The sequence below is a fragment of the Grampus griseus genome (assembly GCF_964374135.1).
Source record: "Grampus griseus genome assembly, chromosome: 8".
NCBI classification, from domain to species: domain Eukaryota; kingdom Metazoa; phylum Chordata; class Mammalia; order Artiodactyla; family Delphinidae; genus Grampus; species Grampus griseus.
This window is the reverse complement of record NC_139002.1, coordinates 46,233,366-46,250,383: the sequence shown is the minus strand read 5'-3', so window position 1 is coordinate 46,250,383 and position 17,018 is coordinate 46,233,366. Positions and strand designations below refer to the sequence as shown.

The following is a 17,018-nucleotide window of genomic DNA, read 5'->3' as shown; positions in this document are numbered from 1 at the left end:
CCTCTCCACACCTGCTCCGTGGTTGAACTGTATTCCTCTCGCCTGGCCTCTCGTCTGGCTTCCACCTCTTCTGAGTCATACACTAATGACCTTGGGTGCATTCCTTCAAGCTAGGCTAGCCAGGACCCATGGCCCATGGAGGCACACGCAGGGGGTGTGTCAGGGGAGACGCAGGAAGGGGCAGAGGAGGGCTCCACAGAGCCCAGAACCTTCTGCTGTGTCTCATCTGCCCAGGGGTATTCAGGTGTCCTTGACATACTCTGGCATCTCCCTCAGGGTTGTGAGGCGATGCAGAGCCCCAGGGGTGTCAAAGGGTCAATTTTAGCCTCCGCTAGATCTAATTAGCTTAGGTTGGGGGCCAGGCCCTTTCACAGAGGACTCCATTGTTCCCAAGTACCTGGCAGGAATGTTTATCATTTCAGAAACTGAGAAGGACCTGGCTCTCTCCCTCTTGGCCCTGGGGCTGCCCTCCCTTCGGATCTTAATGCACAAAGCCATTCCCAGCCAGGCCTGAGATGAAGCTCAGGGCTGCGGTGGAGCCCAAACTCTCCCTTCCCTAAGCAGCAAGGCAGGTATGCCGTCAACACCAGGAAAGCAGCCAAGTGCACACCTGGAGCAACAGCTCAGAATGTCACGTGTCAGATAACTTAACTGGGTAATCATCTGAAGAAGTGAAGTCTGTACCAGGAGCGTGAGGGACGAATCCAAGAGGACGGTTCAGTCTGCTGGTGCCTGCCTCAGCCCCACCCAGTGGTCCTGATCGTGGGGTTCGTTCCCTCCCAGGAGAGGCTCTGGAAAAAGTATATAGCAACCCTCACCTCAGACCCCCGGGCAAATTCCAGGAGCTGCAAGGGCGCCCCATCCCGAGTACCCACCAAATGTGCACAGCCCCAAACTCTAGCAAGCAGCATGGTGTGGAGGTTATCTGTCCACACTCTGGTTCAGACTGCGTGGGTTTAGGTCCTGGCTTTGCTGGTTATGAGCTGTGTGACTCTGGGCAAGTTTTCTTTGTGCCTCAGTTTTCCCATCTACAAATACGATGATAATAGTACCTATCTCTTAGGGGGTCTGTGGTAATTAAATGGGTAATCTGTATAAAGATTTTAGGATAGCACCTGGCCTTTAGCGAGCAGTTATTATGATGATGCTTTTCTCCTGATGCTAGTACAACTGCAGGTCTCCTGCCGGGACCATCACACATCTGTTTTCCATGCTACGTGTCCAGCTTCTGCAGCACCCTCTCTACATCCACTCAGGGTCGACCTGGCTCTCTGGGATCAGGTGGTTGGCAGTGCCCTGTTTCCACCCACATGGACCTCCAATCTGCTGTCAAGACCCTCTCCATTGCTGACCCACTGGAGAACCACCAGTGAGTCTAGGATGGGAGTGTGAAACAGCTCCCCATTAATCCAACCGCCTTGGGCGGTGGGGAGGAGACTAAGTATTGGTCAGAACCACTGTTCAGTTCTCCTACCCAGCCCCTCTAGTCTGCTGTTCCACCCTCCATGAGGTCCCAGAGGCCTTGCATTCTAGCAAGGGGGAGGTGGGTGTGCTTGGGTCACTGTAGACAAAGATGGTTTTTTTTGAATTTTATTTTATTTACTTCTTTATACAGCAGGTTCTTATTAGTTATCTATTTTATGCATATTAGTGTATATATGTCAATCCCAATCTCCCAATTCATCCCCCTGCCCCCGCCACTGTCCCCCCTTGGTGTCCATATGTTTGTTCTCTACACCTGTGCCTCTCTTTCTGCCCTGAAAACCAGTTCATCTGTACCATATTTCTGGGTTCCACATGCATTAATATACGATATTTATTTTGCTTTTTCTGAATTACTTCACTCTTCATGACAGTCTCTAGCTCCATCCACGTCTCTACAAATGACCCAATTTCGTTCCTTTTTATGGCTGAGTAATATTCCATTGTATATATGTACCACATCTTCTTTATCCATTCATCTGCCGATGGGCATTTAGGTTGCTTCCATGACCTGGCTATTGTAAATAGTGCTGCAATGAACATTGGGGTGCATGTGTCTTTTTGAATTATGGTTTTCTCTGGGTATATACCCAGTAGTGGGATTGCTCGGTCATATGGTAATTCTATTTTTAGTTTTTTAAGGAATCTCCATACTGTTCTCCATAGTGGTTGTATCAATTTACATTCCCACCAACAGTGCAAGAGGGTTCCCTTTTCTCCACACCCTCTCCAGCATTTGTTGTTTGTAGATTTTCTGATGATGCCCATTCTAACTGGTGTGAGTTGATACCTCGTTGTGGTTTTGATTTGCATTTCTCTAATAATTAGTGATGTTGAGCAGCTTTTCACATGCTTCTTGGCCATCTTTATGTCTTTTTTGGAGAAATGTCTGTCTATTTAGGTCTTCAGCCCATTTTTTGATCGGGTTGTTTTTTTAATATTGAGCTGTATGAGCTGTTTATATATTTTGGAGATTAATCCTTTGTCCGTTGATTCGTTTGCAAATATTTTCTCCCATTCTGAGGGTTCTCTTTTTGTCTTGTTTGTAGTTTCCTTTGCTGTGCAAAAGCTTTTAAGTTTCATTAGGTCCCACTTGTTGATTTTTGTTTTTATTTCCATTACTCTAGGAGGTGGATCAGAAAAGATCTTGCTGTGATTATGTCAAAGAGTGTTCTTCTTATGTTTCCCTCTAAGAGTTTTATAGTGTCTGGTCTTACATTTAGGTCTCTAATCCATTTTGAGTTTATCTTTCTGTATGGTGTTAGGGAGTGTTCTAATTTCATTCTTTTACATGTAGCTGTCCAGTTTTCCTAGCACCACTTTTGAAGAGACTGTCTTTTCTCCATTGTATATCCTTGCCTCCTTTGTCATAGATTAGTTGACCATAGGTGCGTGGGTTTATCTCTGGGCTTTCCATCCTATTCCATTGATCTATATTTCTGTTTTTGTGCCAGTACCATATTGTCTTGATTACTGTAGCTTTGTAGTATAGTCTGAAGTCAGGGAGTCTGATTCCTCCAGCTCCATTTTTTCCCTCAAGACTCCTTTGGCTATTCGGGGTCTTCTGTGTCTCCATACAAATTTTAAGACTTTTTGTTCTAGTTCTGTAAAAAATGCCACTGGCAATTTGATAGGGATTGCATTGAATCTACAGATTGCTTTGGGTAGTATAGTCATTTTCACAATATTGATTCTTCCAATCCAAGAACATAGTGTGTCTCTCCATCTGTGTCATCTTTGATTTATTTCATCAGTGTCTTACAGTTTTCTGAGTATAGGTCTTTTACCTCCTTAGGTTTATTCCTAGGTATTTTATTCTTGTTGTTGCAATGGTGAATGGGACTGTTTCCTTAATTTCTCTTTCTGATCTTTCATTGTTAGTGTATAGGAATGCAAGAGATTTCAGTGCATTAATTTTGTATCCTGCAACTTTACCAGATTCAGTGATTAGCTCTAGTTGTTCTCTGGTGGCATCTTAGGATTCTCTATGTACAGTCATCATGTCATCTGCAAACAGTGACAGTTTGACTTCTTCTTTTCCACTTTGTATTCCTTTTATTTCTTTTTCTTCTCTGATTGCCATGGCTAGGACTTCCAAAACTATGTTGAATAACAGTGGTGAGAGTGGACATCCTTGTCTTGTTCCTGATCTTAGAAGAAATGCTTTCAGTTTTTCACCATTGAGAATGATGTTTGCTGTGGGTTTGTTGTATATGGCCTTTATTATGTTGAAGTAGGTTCCCTCTATGCCCACTTTCTGGAGAGTTTTTATCATAAATGGGTGTTGAATTTTGTCAAAAGCTTTTCCTGCATCTATTGAGATGATCTTATGGTTTTTCTTCTTCAATTTGTTAATATGTTGTATCACATTGATTGATTTGCATATATTGAAGAATGCTTGCATCCCTGGGATAAATCCCACTTGATCATGGTGTATAATCCTTTTAATGTGCTGTTGGATTCTGTTTGCTAGTATTTTGTTGAGGATTTTTGCATCTATATCCATCAGTGATACTCATCTGTAATTTTCTTTTTTTGTAGTATCTTTGTCTGGTTTTGCTATCAGGGTGATGGTGGCCTCATAGAATGAGTTTGGGAGTGTTCCTTCCTCTGCAATTTTTTGGAAGAGTTTGAGAAGGATGGATGTTAGCTCTTCTCTAAATGTTTGATAGAATTTACCTGTGAAGCCATCTGGTCCTGGACTTTTGTTTGTTGGAAGATTTTTAATCACAGTTTCAATTTCAGTGCTTGTGACTGGTCTAGTCATATTTTCTATTTCTTCCTGGTTCAGTCCTGGATGGTTATACCTTTCTAATTTGTCCATTTCTTCCAGGTTGTCCATTTTATTGGCATAGAGTTATTTATAGTAGTCTCTCTTGATGCTTTGTATTTCTGTGGTGTCCGTTGTAACTTCTCTTTTTTTCATTTCTAATTCTATTGATTGAGTCCTCTTCCTCTTATTCTTGATGAGTCTGGCTAAAGATTTATCAATTTTGTTTATCTTCTCAAAGAACCAGATTTTAGTTTTATTGATCTTTGCTATTGTTTTCTTTGTTTCTATTTCATTTATTTCTGCTCTGATCTTTATGATTTCTTTCCTTCTACTAACTTTGGGTTTGTTTGTTCTTCTTTCTCTAGTTCCTTTAGGTGTAAGGTTTGATTGTTTATTTGAGATTTTTTCTTGTTTCTTGAGGTAGGCTTGTATTGCTATAAACTTCCCTCTTAGAACTGCTTTTGCTGCATCCCATAGGTTTTGGATCATCGTGTTTTCATTATAATTTATCTCAAGGTAGTTTTTGATTTCCTCTTTGATTTCTTCAGTGACCTCTTGGTTATTTAGTAACGTATTGTTTAGCCTCCATGTGTTTGTGTTTTTTACGTTTTTTTCTCTGTAATTGGTTTCTAATCTCATAGCATTGTGGTCGGAAAAGATGCTTGATACGATTTCAATTTTCTTACATTTACCAAGGCTTGATTTGTGACTCAAGATGTGATCAGTCCTGGAGAATGTTCTGTGTGCACTTGACAAGAAAGTGTAGTCTGCTGTTTTTGGATGGAATGTCCTATAAATATCAATTAAATCTCTCTGCTCTATTGTGTCATTTAAATCTTATGTTTCCTTATTAATTTTCTGTCTGGATGATCTGTCCATTGGTGTAAGTGAGGTGTTAAAGTCCCCCACTATTATTGTGTTACTGTCGATTTCCTCTTTTATAGCTGTTAGCATTTGCCTTATGTATTGAGGTGCTCCTATGTTGGGTGCATATATATTTATAATTGTTATGTCTTCTTCTTGGATTGATCCCTTGATCATTACATAGTGTCCTTCCTTGTCTCTTGTAACATTTTTTATTTTAAAGTGTATTTTATCTGATATGAGTATTGCTACTCCAGCTTTCTTTTGATTTCCATTTGCATGGAATATCTTTTTCCATCCCCTCACTTTCAGTCTGTATGTGTCCCTAGGTCTGAAGTGGGTGTCTTGTAGACAGCATATATATGGGTCTTGTTTTTGTATCCATTCAGAGAGCCTGTGTCTTTTGGTTGGAGCATTTAATCCATTGAGGTTTAAGGTAGTTATCAATATGTATGTTCCAATTATCATTTTCTTTTCTGGGTTTGTTTTTGTAGGTCCTTTTCTTCTCTTGTGTTTCCCACTTAGAGAAGTTCCTGTAGCATTTGTTGTAGAGCTGGTTTGGTGGTGCTGAATTCTCTTAGTTTTTGCTTGTCTGTAAAGCTTTTGATTTCTCGTTGAATCTGAATGAGAATCCTGCTGGGTAGAGTAATCTTGGTTGTAGGCTCTTCCCTTTCATCACTTTAAATATATTGTGCCACTCCCTTCTGGCTTGTAAAGTTTCTGCTGAGAAATCAGCTGTTAACCTTATGGGAGTTCCCTTGTATGTTATTTGTCGTTTTTCCTTTGTTGATTTCAATAATTTTTCTTTGTCTTTAATTTTTGTCAATTTGATTACTATGTGTCTTGGCGTGTTTCTCCTTGGGTTTATCCTGCCTGGGACTCTCTGTGCTTCCTGGACTTGGGTGGCTATTTCCTCTCCCATGTTAGGGAATTTTTCGACTATAATCTCTTCAAATATTTTCTCGGGTCCTTCCTCTCTCTCTTCTCCTTCTGGGACCCCTATAATGCGAATGTTATTGCGTTTAAGGTTATCTCAGAGGTCTCTTAGGCTGTCTTCATTTCTTTTCATTCTTTTTGCTTTATTCTGTTCCACAGCAGTGAATACCACCATTCTGTCTTCCGGGTCACTTATCCGTTCTTCTGCCTCAGTTATTCTGCTATTGATTCCTTCTAGTGTATTTTTCATTTCAGTTATTGTACTGTTTATCTCTTTGTTTGTTCTTTAATTCTTCTAGGTCTTTGTTAAACATTTCTTGTATCTTCTCGACCTTTGCCTCCATTCTTTTCCGAGGCCCTGGATCATCTTCACTATCATTATTCTGAATTCTTTTTCTGGAAGGTTGCCTATCTCCATTTCATTTAGTTGTTTTTCTGCGGTTTTATCTTGTTCCTTCATCTGGTACAAAGTCCTCTGCCTTTTCATTTTGTCTGTCTTTCTGTGAATGTGGTTTTTGTTCCATAGGCTGCAGGATTGTAATTCTTGCTTCTGCTGTCTGCCCTCTGGTGGATGAGGCTATCTAAGAGAGACAAAGACTTTTTGTCTCAATTCTTTGCACTCATCTTTCATGGCCCAGATCAAACGTCATCTTCTTGGTGTGGCTTTCCCCTGATTCCCACTGTCAGAATTGTCACTTTATAAATTGCTTGCCAAATGTGATCTCAGACCAGTTCCTTTCCTTTGGCCACCCCAGTTTCCTCATTTGTGAAATGAATGACACTGTTTACAAACTAACCTTCCAGGACTTTGGGAAGGTCCATTACAAGCCAATGGATGTAAAGGCTTAGGTCCCCTCCCATTGCCCTCCTTGCCAGGCAGAGGAGGTGGGGAGATACCCAAGGTAGCTGACTGCCAGGCTGTCTACAAAGCCAATAAAACCAAGCCCTTTCCTGGAATGGCCGCTCCCTCCTTCTCCACCCATGGAATTCCTATTCAGCCTTCGAGGTGAAGCATTCCTGCTGCCCTCAGGGAAAAGAAATATTCCTCTCCCTTGTGCTCCTGTAATCCTTTGTCCCTATTAAATCTCTTATCTCCTTTTAACTTTTATTGTATTCAATTTACATTATTATTGCTTGAGGTCAAGAACTGTATTTTGTTCTTTCGGGGTAACTTCACAGTGTGTAACATGATGCTCAGGACCTAGTAACTGCTCCAGAATTGCTCATTAACTCAAATTCAGTCTTGCGTGTTTCCTGGATTCTGGACTGGACCCTGGAGGCAAACTCTACCATCACCAGCCTGATACTAGCTTATCTGAAGCCAACAGCTGAATTCACAATCTAGTCCATAGCGCCTGTGGAGGAGGGCTCCCACACAGCCTGGGAGTGGGAGAGGGGAGTGGGATGGCCGTGTATTTCCATGCAATCTCAGCTGCAAGCCAGTGGCAGCAGTGAGCCATGCCTTAAGGATTAAAGGACCTCTTCAGGAAACAGTGAGTCTGGAAGAGCCAAATCGCATCCGTAGTTACACATGTTTGTTCATTACATGTTCAACGACTCAATTTTCTTTGCAAAAATTTTAAAATGCAGACATATAGTAGAACTCTGCATTTATCAGTCCTTCCTTCCTCCCAGCAGTTACTGAAGGAAACAGACCCTAACATTTATGCCAGGTACCTGACCACACTATCACATTGTACCCTCACAATGATTATTTGAGGTAGGTAGCGCTATTACCGCCGTTTGATAAATGTGGACATTAAGGCGGAGAGAGGTTAAGAAACTTGCCCAGGGTCAAGGAGACTAAACCATGGGGCTGACTGCGAACACCTAGCTCTTTCTTCTCACTCAGTACACAATGCTACCTTCCCATCTGAGGGTCGATTACTCAAGAAATGGATCTGATGCATTTCCTGCCCCCTCCAGAAATTTGTGTTCCAGCAGAGGAGGCTGATACACAAATAATTAAAAACATAAAGCACCAACAATAAAACTATGGAATAGAAATATGTGTAATGGATTCTGTGGGAGGCTGAAAGCAGAGTGATCAGTTCAGGCCAGCGTGGACCAGGGAGGGCTCCACAGAGACTCTTGGAAGGGGAGTGTGTGCAGGATAACTTGCATTTTGACAGGTAGAGAATGAGGAAAGGAGAGAATGCAGGAGTCTGAGGCAGAGGAGACTACATGTGCAAAGGCATGCAGAGAATGCCAGGCATACTTGGGCAAGGAGACTAGATCAGGGGAGCCAGAACATGGGACTTTTGAGGACGATCTGGGCTGTGCCAGGCTTAGTTTTGTCAAAGTGTTCGACTTGTTTCTTTAAGCCCCAGGTGGCTGCTGACAGCCTCAGAGGAGGGAAATGACATGAGCTGAGCTGCACTGTGCAAGAGGAAGGACCTGCAAGGACCATCTCTGAGTAGGAACTGGGAGGTAAATAGGGTCCTGCATCCTTCAGATATGTACCATCAGTTTCCAAGGTCTCTGCCAGTGTTGGTTTTAGGGATGAGAATAAGAGAATAGGAGTCTCTTTCCTGTTGAAAGAGGTAGGTCAAAGACCAGAACTGCTACGGGGCCTTGGTGCACTGCCTCGCTCCCCACACACCACCCCTACCCCATGCCTCAGAATGGCAGAAGTGTGGCTGCTCTGAGTAATGAGGACGAGTCTGCTGCAACAGCCGGACACCCTCCCCCAGACGAGGTGTGACACGCTGCCCTCTGCCAAGGGTAACACCGGGGACTCCCTGGGCTCAGCCTGCAGTGCTCATCCCAAATGCTGCCTTCAGAACCGGAAGACTATCTTTCCAAATTAACAAAAGATGTTCTGGATCCGTGATTACATGTTCCCCACGTAGCGCATGATTTATAAACACAGATTTATAAATTCTATGTAAACGTAAATTACACATCTGTGCACAGTATGTTGTAAATTTAAGTATTTTAACACAGACCGAAACAACGTTCCATGACATTTAATAAACCCAGGAGCTCTTTAATCATCAGTGCTAGAACTATGTGTTGACAATTACCTTGCGCTGAAGATTTGAAAATCCTCCCATTTTTTCCTTTTTAATTTTTAAAAAATGTATATGCTGAACTCACCGTGAAAAAAACCAGGTGGTCTCGTTAGAAAACTGCCCCCAAACTCTTTGGCTCTGAAAGAAAATGCAGGGCCAAATTTCTGCCTCATAAAATGACGATTTGAGTGGAATCTGAGTCAAACCCAAATGAAGGAATACTGGTTCTCTGAATCAGCAAAAGAATTCAGTCTCTGGCATCCAACTCTCCATTATTCATGGGCCTGAATTGGCAGGAGAGCTGTTGGCACATTGGAGATGACCAGGAAAGCAGGGTTTGGAGGGACAGAGGGAGGGAGGAAGTTGGAGGTAGATAAGGAGAGAAAAACAATCTGAAATACCTCTCAGGCCAACTCTGAACAACATGTCGGGCATTTATTATTCCGAGGTGAAGAAGTTCCACTATCCCCTTGCTAGATACTCTCTCAGCTCATTTCTCTGCACATGGGGTCATTTCACTGAGCAACTGCTTAAAAACAAATGCCTCATTGGGCCGCTGCCCCAATCAGAAAGCGCTTCCGGAGTCCCAACAAGCAGGGCCAGCAGGAAGATTGATTCCCCTCCATGAGACAGCCCCTCCCTGAGCCCTTGTCCCAGGACCGCTCACCGGGGCCTGCGGAAGGTCAGGCCGTAGTGCTGACAGGCCAGCCCCACGGTGGGCGTGTACACGATGGGCATGAATTTCTCCACGTCCGACGTCAGCACTCGGTAGAAGAGCTTCTCGTTCCGGTCTTGGAGCGTCATGAGGATGATGTACCTCGGGAGGCGAGACAAGAACCAAGCTGATCACGTGAGTACCATCTGCGGCAGCATGGAAGGCCCCTGATGCAAAGACCCAGGGCTCCCACTCAGCTACTTTCAATGGCACCTTCGTGGGCAAGTCACCATCTCCTCTAAGCACGTGTCTCATCATCTATGAAATGTGGAGAATAGTACCTGCCTTATGGCGCTTATTACTACACGTGCTGTAGGTGCTATTCTAATTATTTTTCATTAACTCATTTAACATGGGGAACATGCCGCCCAATGACTTGGAAGGTGGGTACTATAATTCTGACTATTTTAGAGACAAGGAGATCAAGGCACAGAGAAATGAAATAATTCACCCAAGGGATCTGAACCTAAGCAATCTGACTCCAGAATCTGCACTCTCAACCATGATGTAGGACGGTTAGTTATACTATTATTATGTGGACATTAATGAAGGACAACAGAATAACGGTATTCTGGGGATGGGGGAGGGTCAGGGAAAATACTGGGTGGACCAGTGATATATGAACTGGCCTTTTCTACCCCACAGGGCTGGTTACTGTCACAAGCAGTGTTCACCAGTGGTTGAGTACCAGGTGATCTCAGGAAGCATGTTCCCCCCCAAATCTCTCTCTTACTTAGTTCCTGAAGCCTGAAATCACTAAGCCAGGAAAAAAGCCTTTCATTCACACTCCTAAAAATGCAAAAAACATCTGGGAGGAAAAAAAACCAAGGGATTGAAATTCCCAGTGAGGTGTAAGTGACTGCTGATATCGCAACCTTTCAGGACAACAGTTTGGGAGAGATAATGAAGGCACGTGAGGTCCTGGCATGGAGTGGGGGTGACAGGGATGCTCTGACAGGGGAATGATCCCTGGGTGTGGTGTCAGGGTCCTGGGTGTGAATCGCGGCTCTGCTCTTCACTAGCTGTGTCACTGCGAGGAAGTCTTGTGACTTCTGGGGGCGTCAGCCTCTCCTTCTTCACCAAAGACACTGGTTCAGAACTAAAAAACGTGTTTTAGGAGGCACTTTTCGGAAGGGAGGATTTATGCTTAGAATAGCCGGGATCTCAGCCCAGCACTAGTGTAAGGAATCCCTTACTCAGTAGCCATTTGTACACATCACTTCTCAATTCTGCATTCAGTGATGTCAAGCTGGTAAGTTGAATTTGGCCATGGTGGGAGTATTTACACCATGGAAACCGGTAAATGCTCTAAATCCCCACCCAACGGCCCCAAAGCCAGTTCTTAAACATTTACTAGCACTCCACTGTCCTTACCCGTCAGAAGCTGGGGAGTGTCCTTAGCATTTCCCCCTAAGCACCTGCTGAAATGAGCGACTCCAGGAGTGAGTGGGTCAGAGTAGTCAACAGGGCAAGTGTCAGTAGCAAACCCTCTAGCACTCCCAGCATCAGGCCTCTGCCCCCTGAGCCTGACACATCTTCCCAGGCATATGAGTGAGGCCCATCTAGCTGGAAAGAACTGGAAAGGGAAGGATTTTGGATCTTGATTTTTAGGGCTTAATATCTTTAGGAAAGAGGATTTCACCTTGGACTTTAATTCTTCTTTGCAAATTTAACAAACGAGAGAAGTTTGGATTGTTCAAAGTTAGGGCACGTCTAATATTGTTAGCTGGAATCCATGTGTACTTTATGGTTTGCTCTTCAGGGTGACGAGGCTAGACCCAATCTGAGTGGAATAAACAAGAGGGAGAGAATGTTTGGCTTGGGCTGCAGTATGGCCTTGGAGTTAATGTGAGTAATGACCACAGAGGTTAGTGCTGCAGGGGAGGGGGAGGGGGCAGAGGCTTCCTTATCCACTACCGCTCAGAAGTGATGGATGGTACTGGGGGGACATGGAAAGATCCTGACAAGCTGCTGCACTCAGCCCCTAGGGGGACAGCCACACCCTCAAGGACCCAAAGTCTTGGCCATTAAGCTCTATGGATATGTAAGAGGAACACTTATCTTCTCCCTACATTTCTGCTGGAGCCCATGGCAAGACGACACATTTATTTAACAAGCCCTCACATAGTGCCGACTATGGGCCAGGCACTGTTCTAAGCACGTCACAAATACTAACGTATTTAATCCTCACCATAACCCTATGAGTTAGACACCACTGACATACTCAATGTACAGATGGGGAACGACCCAGAGAGGCTAAAGAGCTTTTGCTGTTAAGTGGTAAAATGAGGATTTGAACTCAGTCTAGGACTAGAGTTTAGTCCTGTAGCCACTAAGCTTCAACGCCTCTTAGCTACGGTGTAGCAGAAAGGTTGAAAGCACGGACTCTGGAGCTAATTACCTGTGTTCAAATCCTGTGACCTGTGAGGTCACTACCTGTTCATAGCCATGTGACCTGTGAGGTCACTACCTTCTTTAGTAAGACTGGTAAAGCTGACCCTGTGATTCCCCATTGGCCTTTCATGTCTACATCCCCACTGGGGAGGAACCAGAGGGGCAGCAGGGTTGTTAACTACTCCCCCTAAGCCTCCAACATACAACATCCCAGGTCCTTCCCAAGGTGCCCCTGTCCATTTCCCCTCTGCTCCACCACATTCCCCTTATTCCAGGAACCTGGGCCACGTACCACTTCCTTAACATACCTGCCCCTACATTTTTGCCCCACGTCTTCCCGCTGAGTAAAATGTCTTCCGTGAACGCCACTGCTGAATGCTGACGTCCTATTGGTGCTTCCTGGGCTGATTCTGATTCCATCACTTCCCGGGGGCCCAACCAGATTCCACTGGTTGGAATTCAGGCTCCCTTCCCAGTCCTCCCAGGACACATTGACTGTGCCTTGATCATAACAAGCCCTGGTCCTCAAGGAGACCATCGCCCTATGAAAGGCAGGGCTGGATCTGGGATCTCTCAGGGCTCTCAGCCTTTCCTGGCTAGAGAGTATCCAGAAAACCCTCTGTGGACCACAGGAAACAGACAGCTAAGCCCGGGGCTCTGGGGAGAGAGAAGAAACTTTAGGTACTAACTTGTCCAGGTCACTCTGCTGCCGCTCATAGTATCTCATAATCCGGAGGAGCTGGACGTCCTGGCTCAGGAAGCAGGGGGGTATTAGGCCATGGATCCCAAGCTGCAGTCTTTCCTCAAGGGTAAAGGCCATGCCCTGGGGAGAACAAGAAAGAAACACACACACATAAATGGATACGCAGGAAACCAAAGAACAGAAGAGTTCCATCCACAGACAGGCCAAAGTCACTGTGACTCAACAGCAAGGACCCTGGACTCAAATCCCACCTCTGCCATTTAAGCAGCTGGGCAATCTGTGCCAGTTATCTTGACTCTTCTGGGCTCCAGCCTCCTCTTAGAAAAACATGGAAAATATCTATATCATCAGGGGTTCTTTTGGTTTATTTTTGTTTATTTTTTTAAAAAATGTATTTTATTTTTAGAACAGTTTTAGATTTACAGAAGAATTGAGAAGATAGTACAGAGAGTTCCCACATATCTCCTCACCCAGTTTCCCCTATTATTAATATCGTCCATCAGTATGGAACATTCGTTAGAATTAATGAATCAACAGTGATACATTATTATTAAGTAAAGTCCACGGTTTATTCAGATTTCCTTAGTTTTCACCAAATGCCCTTCCTTTGTTATTCCAGGATCCCATCCAGGATTCCACATTACATGGAGTCATCATGTCTCCTTAGGCTCCTCTTGGCTCTCACGTTCCTTGGTTTTGATGACCTGGGAGCATTTTGAAGAGGACTGGTCAGGTATTTTGTACACTATGCCTCTACTGGAATTTGTCTGATGTTTCTCTCATGACTGCAGTGGGGTAATGGGTTTTGAGGAGGACGACCACAGAGGTGGAGTGCCATTTTCACCACATCAGATCAAGGCACATACTAGCAACATGACTGACCACTGTCGATGTTGACCATGATCACTTGGTTGAAGTAGTGCTTGTCAGGTCTCTCCGCTGTAAAGTTACTTGGAATTCTGCATGGGATATTTGTCTCATTTGTTTGTTCAATCATTAATTTATATTAGAATGAACTCATGGGTATTTGTTTTATATTCTGGGTTATAATCCAATACTGTCTTATGTATTTTTTTTGCTCAAATCGTTCTAGCTTTGGCCATTGGAAACTCTTTCAGTTGGCTCTGTGTCCCTTTAAGTCCTATAATTTTGCTTGTCCCTTCCCTTCCCTTCCCTTCTCTTCCCTTTCCTTTCCTCCCTTTCTCTCTTTCATTAGTACTTATTTTCTGCCACTACAAGATGCTCCAGGCTCATCTTGCACATTGCCTGCCCAAGTCCTAGAATCAGCCATTTTTTTCAAAGAGGCTGGATTCCTTTTTGGAGCATGGTATTAGAAACCACAATCTGGGTTCTACTTATTCCTTGTGCTCCTTGCTACTGGAGTTTCTTTGTTTTCAGTCCCTCTCAGCTGACAGAGTAAGGAAATGAATCTATACTAAGCTAAATACCAGTCCATACTAATGTCTCTAACTCTAACCCATTACCACATGGATCTTTCTAGCCTCATCACCTTGCTGGTCTGTCAGTTCTGATTCCAACAGTGAGAGACTTAGCTCCCATCACCTGCCATCTACATGCTTAATTACTCAGTACTGTAATATATATGTAGTGGTATGTTGTTATTGTTTTAATTTGCAACTGCCTGTTGACATATAGTAGTATCAACACTGTTAACCTGTACTACAGTGGGAAACAACTTTATGAGCTAGAGTGGAGTGCTTACGTGTCATTGTTTTTGCCTTTACTCTAATAAACTCCACTCATTTCCGAAGTCACTTAGATCAGCACTTTTCCTTGAACCCCCTTCACTGACAGTTAGATTCTCTTATCACAGTCTGCATTCCTTCCTGGGATCCTCCAGGATTTAAATATTTAAAAATAAATAAATATTTAAAAATAAATCCGAATACATTAAGGTCCATTGTTTGTACCGTAAAGTTCCATGAGTTTTGACAAAGGCGTAATATCATGTACCCATCATGATAGTATTGTACTATAGTACAATACTACACAGTTTCAGTGCTCTAAAATCCCATGTGTTTTACCCATTCATCCCTCCCTCCACTCCCTGAATTTTGGCAAGTACTGATTTTTTCTTTTTTTTTTTTTAATGTCTCTACAGTTTTGCCTTTTCCAGAACATCATACATTATGTAGCCTTTTCAGACTGGCTTCCTTTCACTTGGCAATAAGCACATAAGGGTCATCCATGTCTTTTTGTGGCTTGATCACTCATTTTTTTAAATCATTGAATGGCATCCCACTGGTTGTACCACAGCTTGTTTGTCCATCTACCTAAAGGACACCTTGGTTGCTTTCAGTTTTGGGTGAATATAAATAAAGTTACTACAAACATTCATGTGCAGGTTTTCGCATGAACATACATTTTCAGAACAGTTGAGTAAATACACAGAAGTGCAATTGCTGGATCATATGGTAAGATTCCATTGAGCTTTTTCAGAAGCTACCAAAGTGGCTGCATCACTTTGCATTCCCACCAGCAGCGAATGAGTTTCTGTTGCTCCACATCCTCTCTAGCAACTGGTATTACCAGTTTAAAAAATTTCAGTCATTGTAACAGATCTGTAGTGGCATGCTATTATTGTTTTAATTTGTAACTCCCGATTGACATATTATGTTGAGCATTTTTTTATATGCTTATTTTTCACCTGTATATCTTCTTGGTAAGGTACTGTTCAGATCTTTCACCTATTTTTTAATTGTTTTTTTCTTACTGTTGAGTTTTAATAGTCCTTTGATCTACAGTTTTCATGCAATCCCTGTCAAAATTTGAATGGCCTCTTCTGCAGAAATAGAAAAGCCAATCCTCAAATTCATACCGAATAGCAAGGGGCTCTGAACAACCTAAACCATTTAAAAAAATAAAAGATTTCAAAACTTAACATTAAACTGTGGCCATCAAAATAGTGTGGTGCTTTAAAAAAAGGAAAAAAAAAACAGTGTGGTACTGGCATAAGTACCTATAGATCAACAGAATAGAATCAGAAATAAGAGTCCAGAAATAAACCCATACATGTGGGGCAGGTTGATTCTTGACAAGGATGCCAATTCCATTCAGTGGGGAAAGGATAGTTTCTTCAAGAGATGCAGCTGGGCCAACTGGATTTCCACATGCAAAAGAATGAAGCTGGACTCCTAATTAACTCAAAACAGATCAATAGCCTAAATGTAAGAGTTAAAATCATAAAACTCTTAGAAGAAAACACAGGAGTAAGTCTTCATGACCCTGGGTTTGACTATGGATTCTAAGATATGACACCAACACCACCAGCAGCAAAGAAAAAATTAGATAAATCGACTTCATCTAAAAACTTCTGTGCATAAAGGGACACGATCAAGAAAGTGAAAAGACAATGTACAGGGGCTTCCCTCGGGGCTCAGTGGTTAAGAATCCTCCTGCCAATGCAGGGGACACGGGTTTGAGCCCTGGTCCGGGAAAATCCCACATGCCACGGAGCAACTAAGCCCGTGCACCACAACTACTGAGCCTGCGCTCTATAGCCCACGAGCCACAACTACTGAGCCCATGAGTCACAACTACTGAAGTCCGTGCACCTAGAGCCCATGCTCTGCAACAAGAGAAGACACCGCAATGAGATGGCTTCGTTCTCTGCAACGAAGAGTAGCCCCCGCTCGCCGCAACTAGAGAAAGCCCATGTGCAGCAACGAAGACCCAACGCAGCCAAAAATAAAATTAATTAATTAATTAAATTTATATATAAAAAAAGACAACACACAAAATGAGAGAAAATATTTGGCAATCGTAGGTCTGATAACAGTTTAATATCCAGTCTCTAAGTAACTGCTACAACACAACAAAAACAACCCAAGTAAAAAATGGGCAAATAACTTGAACAGATATTTCTCCAAAGAAGATATACAAATGGCCAATAGCATACGAAAAAATATTCAGCATCATTAGTCATTAGGGAAAGTCAAATCAAAACTACAGTGAGATACCGTTTCACACCCACTAGGATGGCTGAACTATAAACCAAAAAACCAAAAAAAAAAAAAAGAAAAGAAAACAAAAAACCAAAACACCTCCAGTAAATAACAAGTGCTGGTGAAGATGTGGAGAAACTGAAACCTTTGTACATTGCTGGTAGGAATGTAA

At 43.0% G+C, this 17,018-nt stretch overlaps 1 protein-coding gene across 3 annotated transcripts in view; it reads right to left on the bottom strand.

The window, feature by feature from the left end:
• ME3 (malic enzyme 3) overlaps positions 1-17,018 on the bottom strand; it is a 308,269-nt gene that overhangs the window by 100,167 nt on the left and 191,084 nt on the right. For all 3 annotated transcript variants that reach the window (XM_082660565.1, XM_082660564.1, XM_082660563.1), the window contains exons 3-4: positions 12,868-13,001; positions 9,737-9,886 (exon numbers count right to left, since the gene is read on the bottom strand). In XM_082660565.1, coding sequence (XP_082516691.1) covers positions 9,737-9,886; positions 12,868-12,998 — 281 coding nt within the window. In that variant the 5' untranslated portion in view covers positions 12,999-13,001. The remainder of the gene's footprint in view (positions 1-9,736; positions 9,887-12,867; positions 13,002-17,018) is intronic.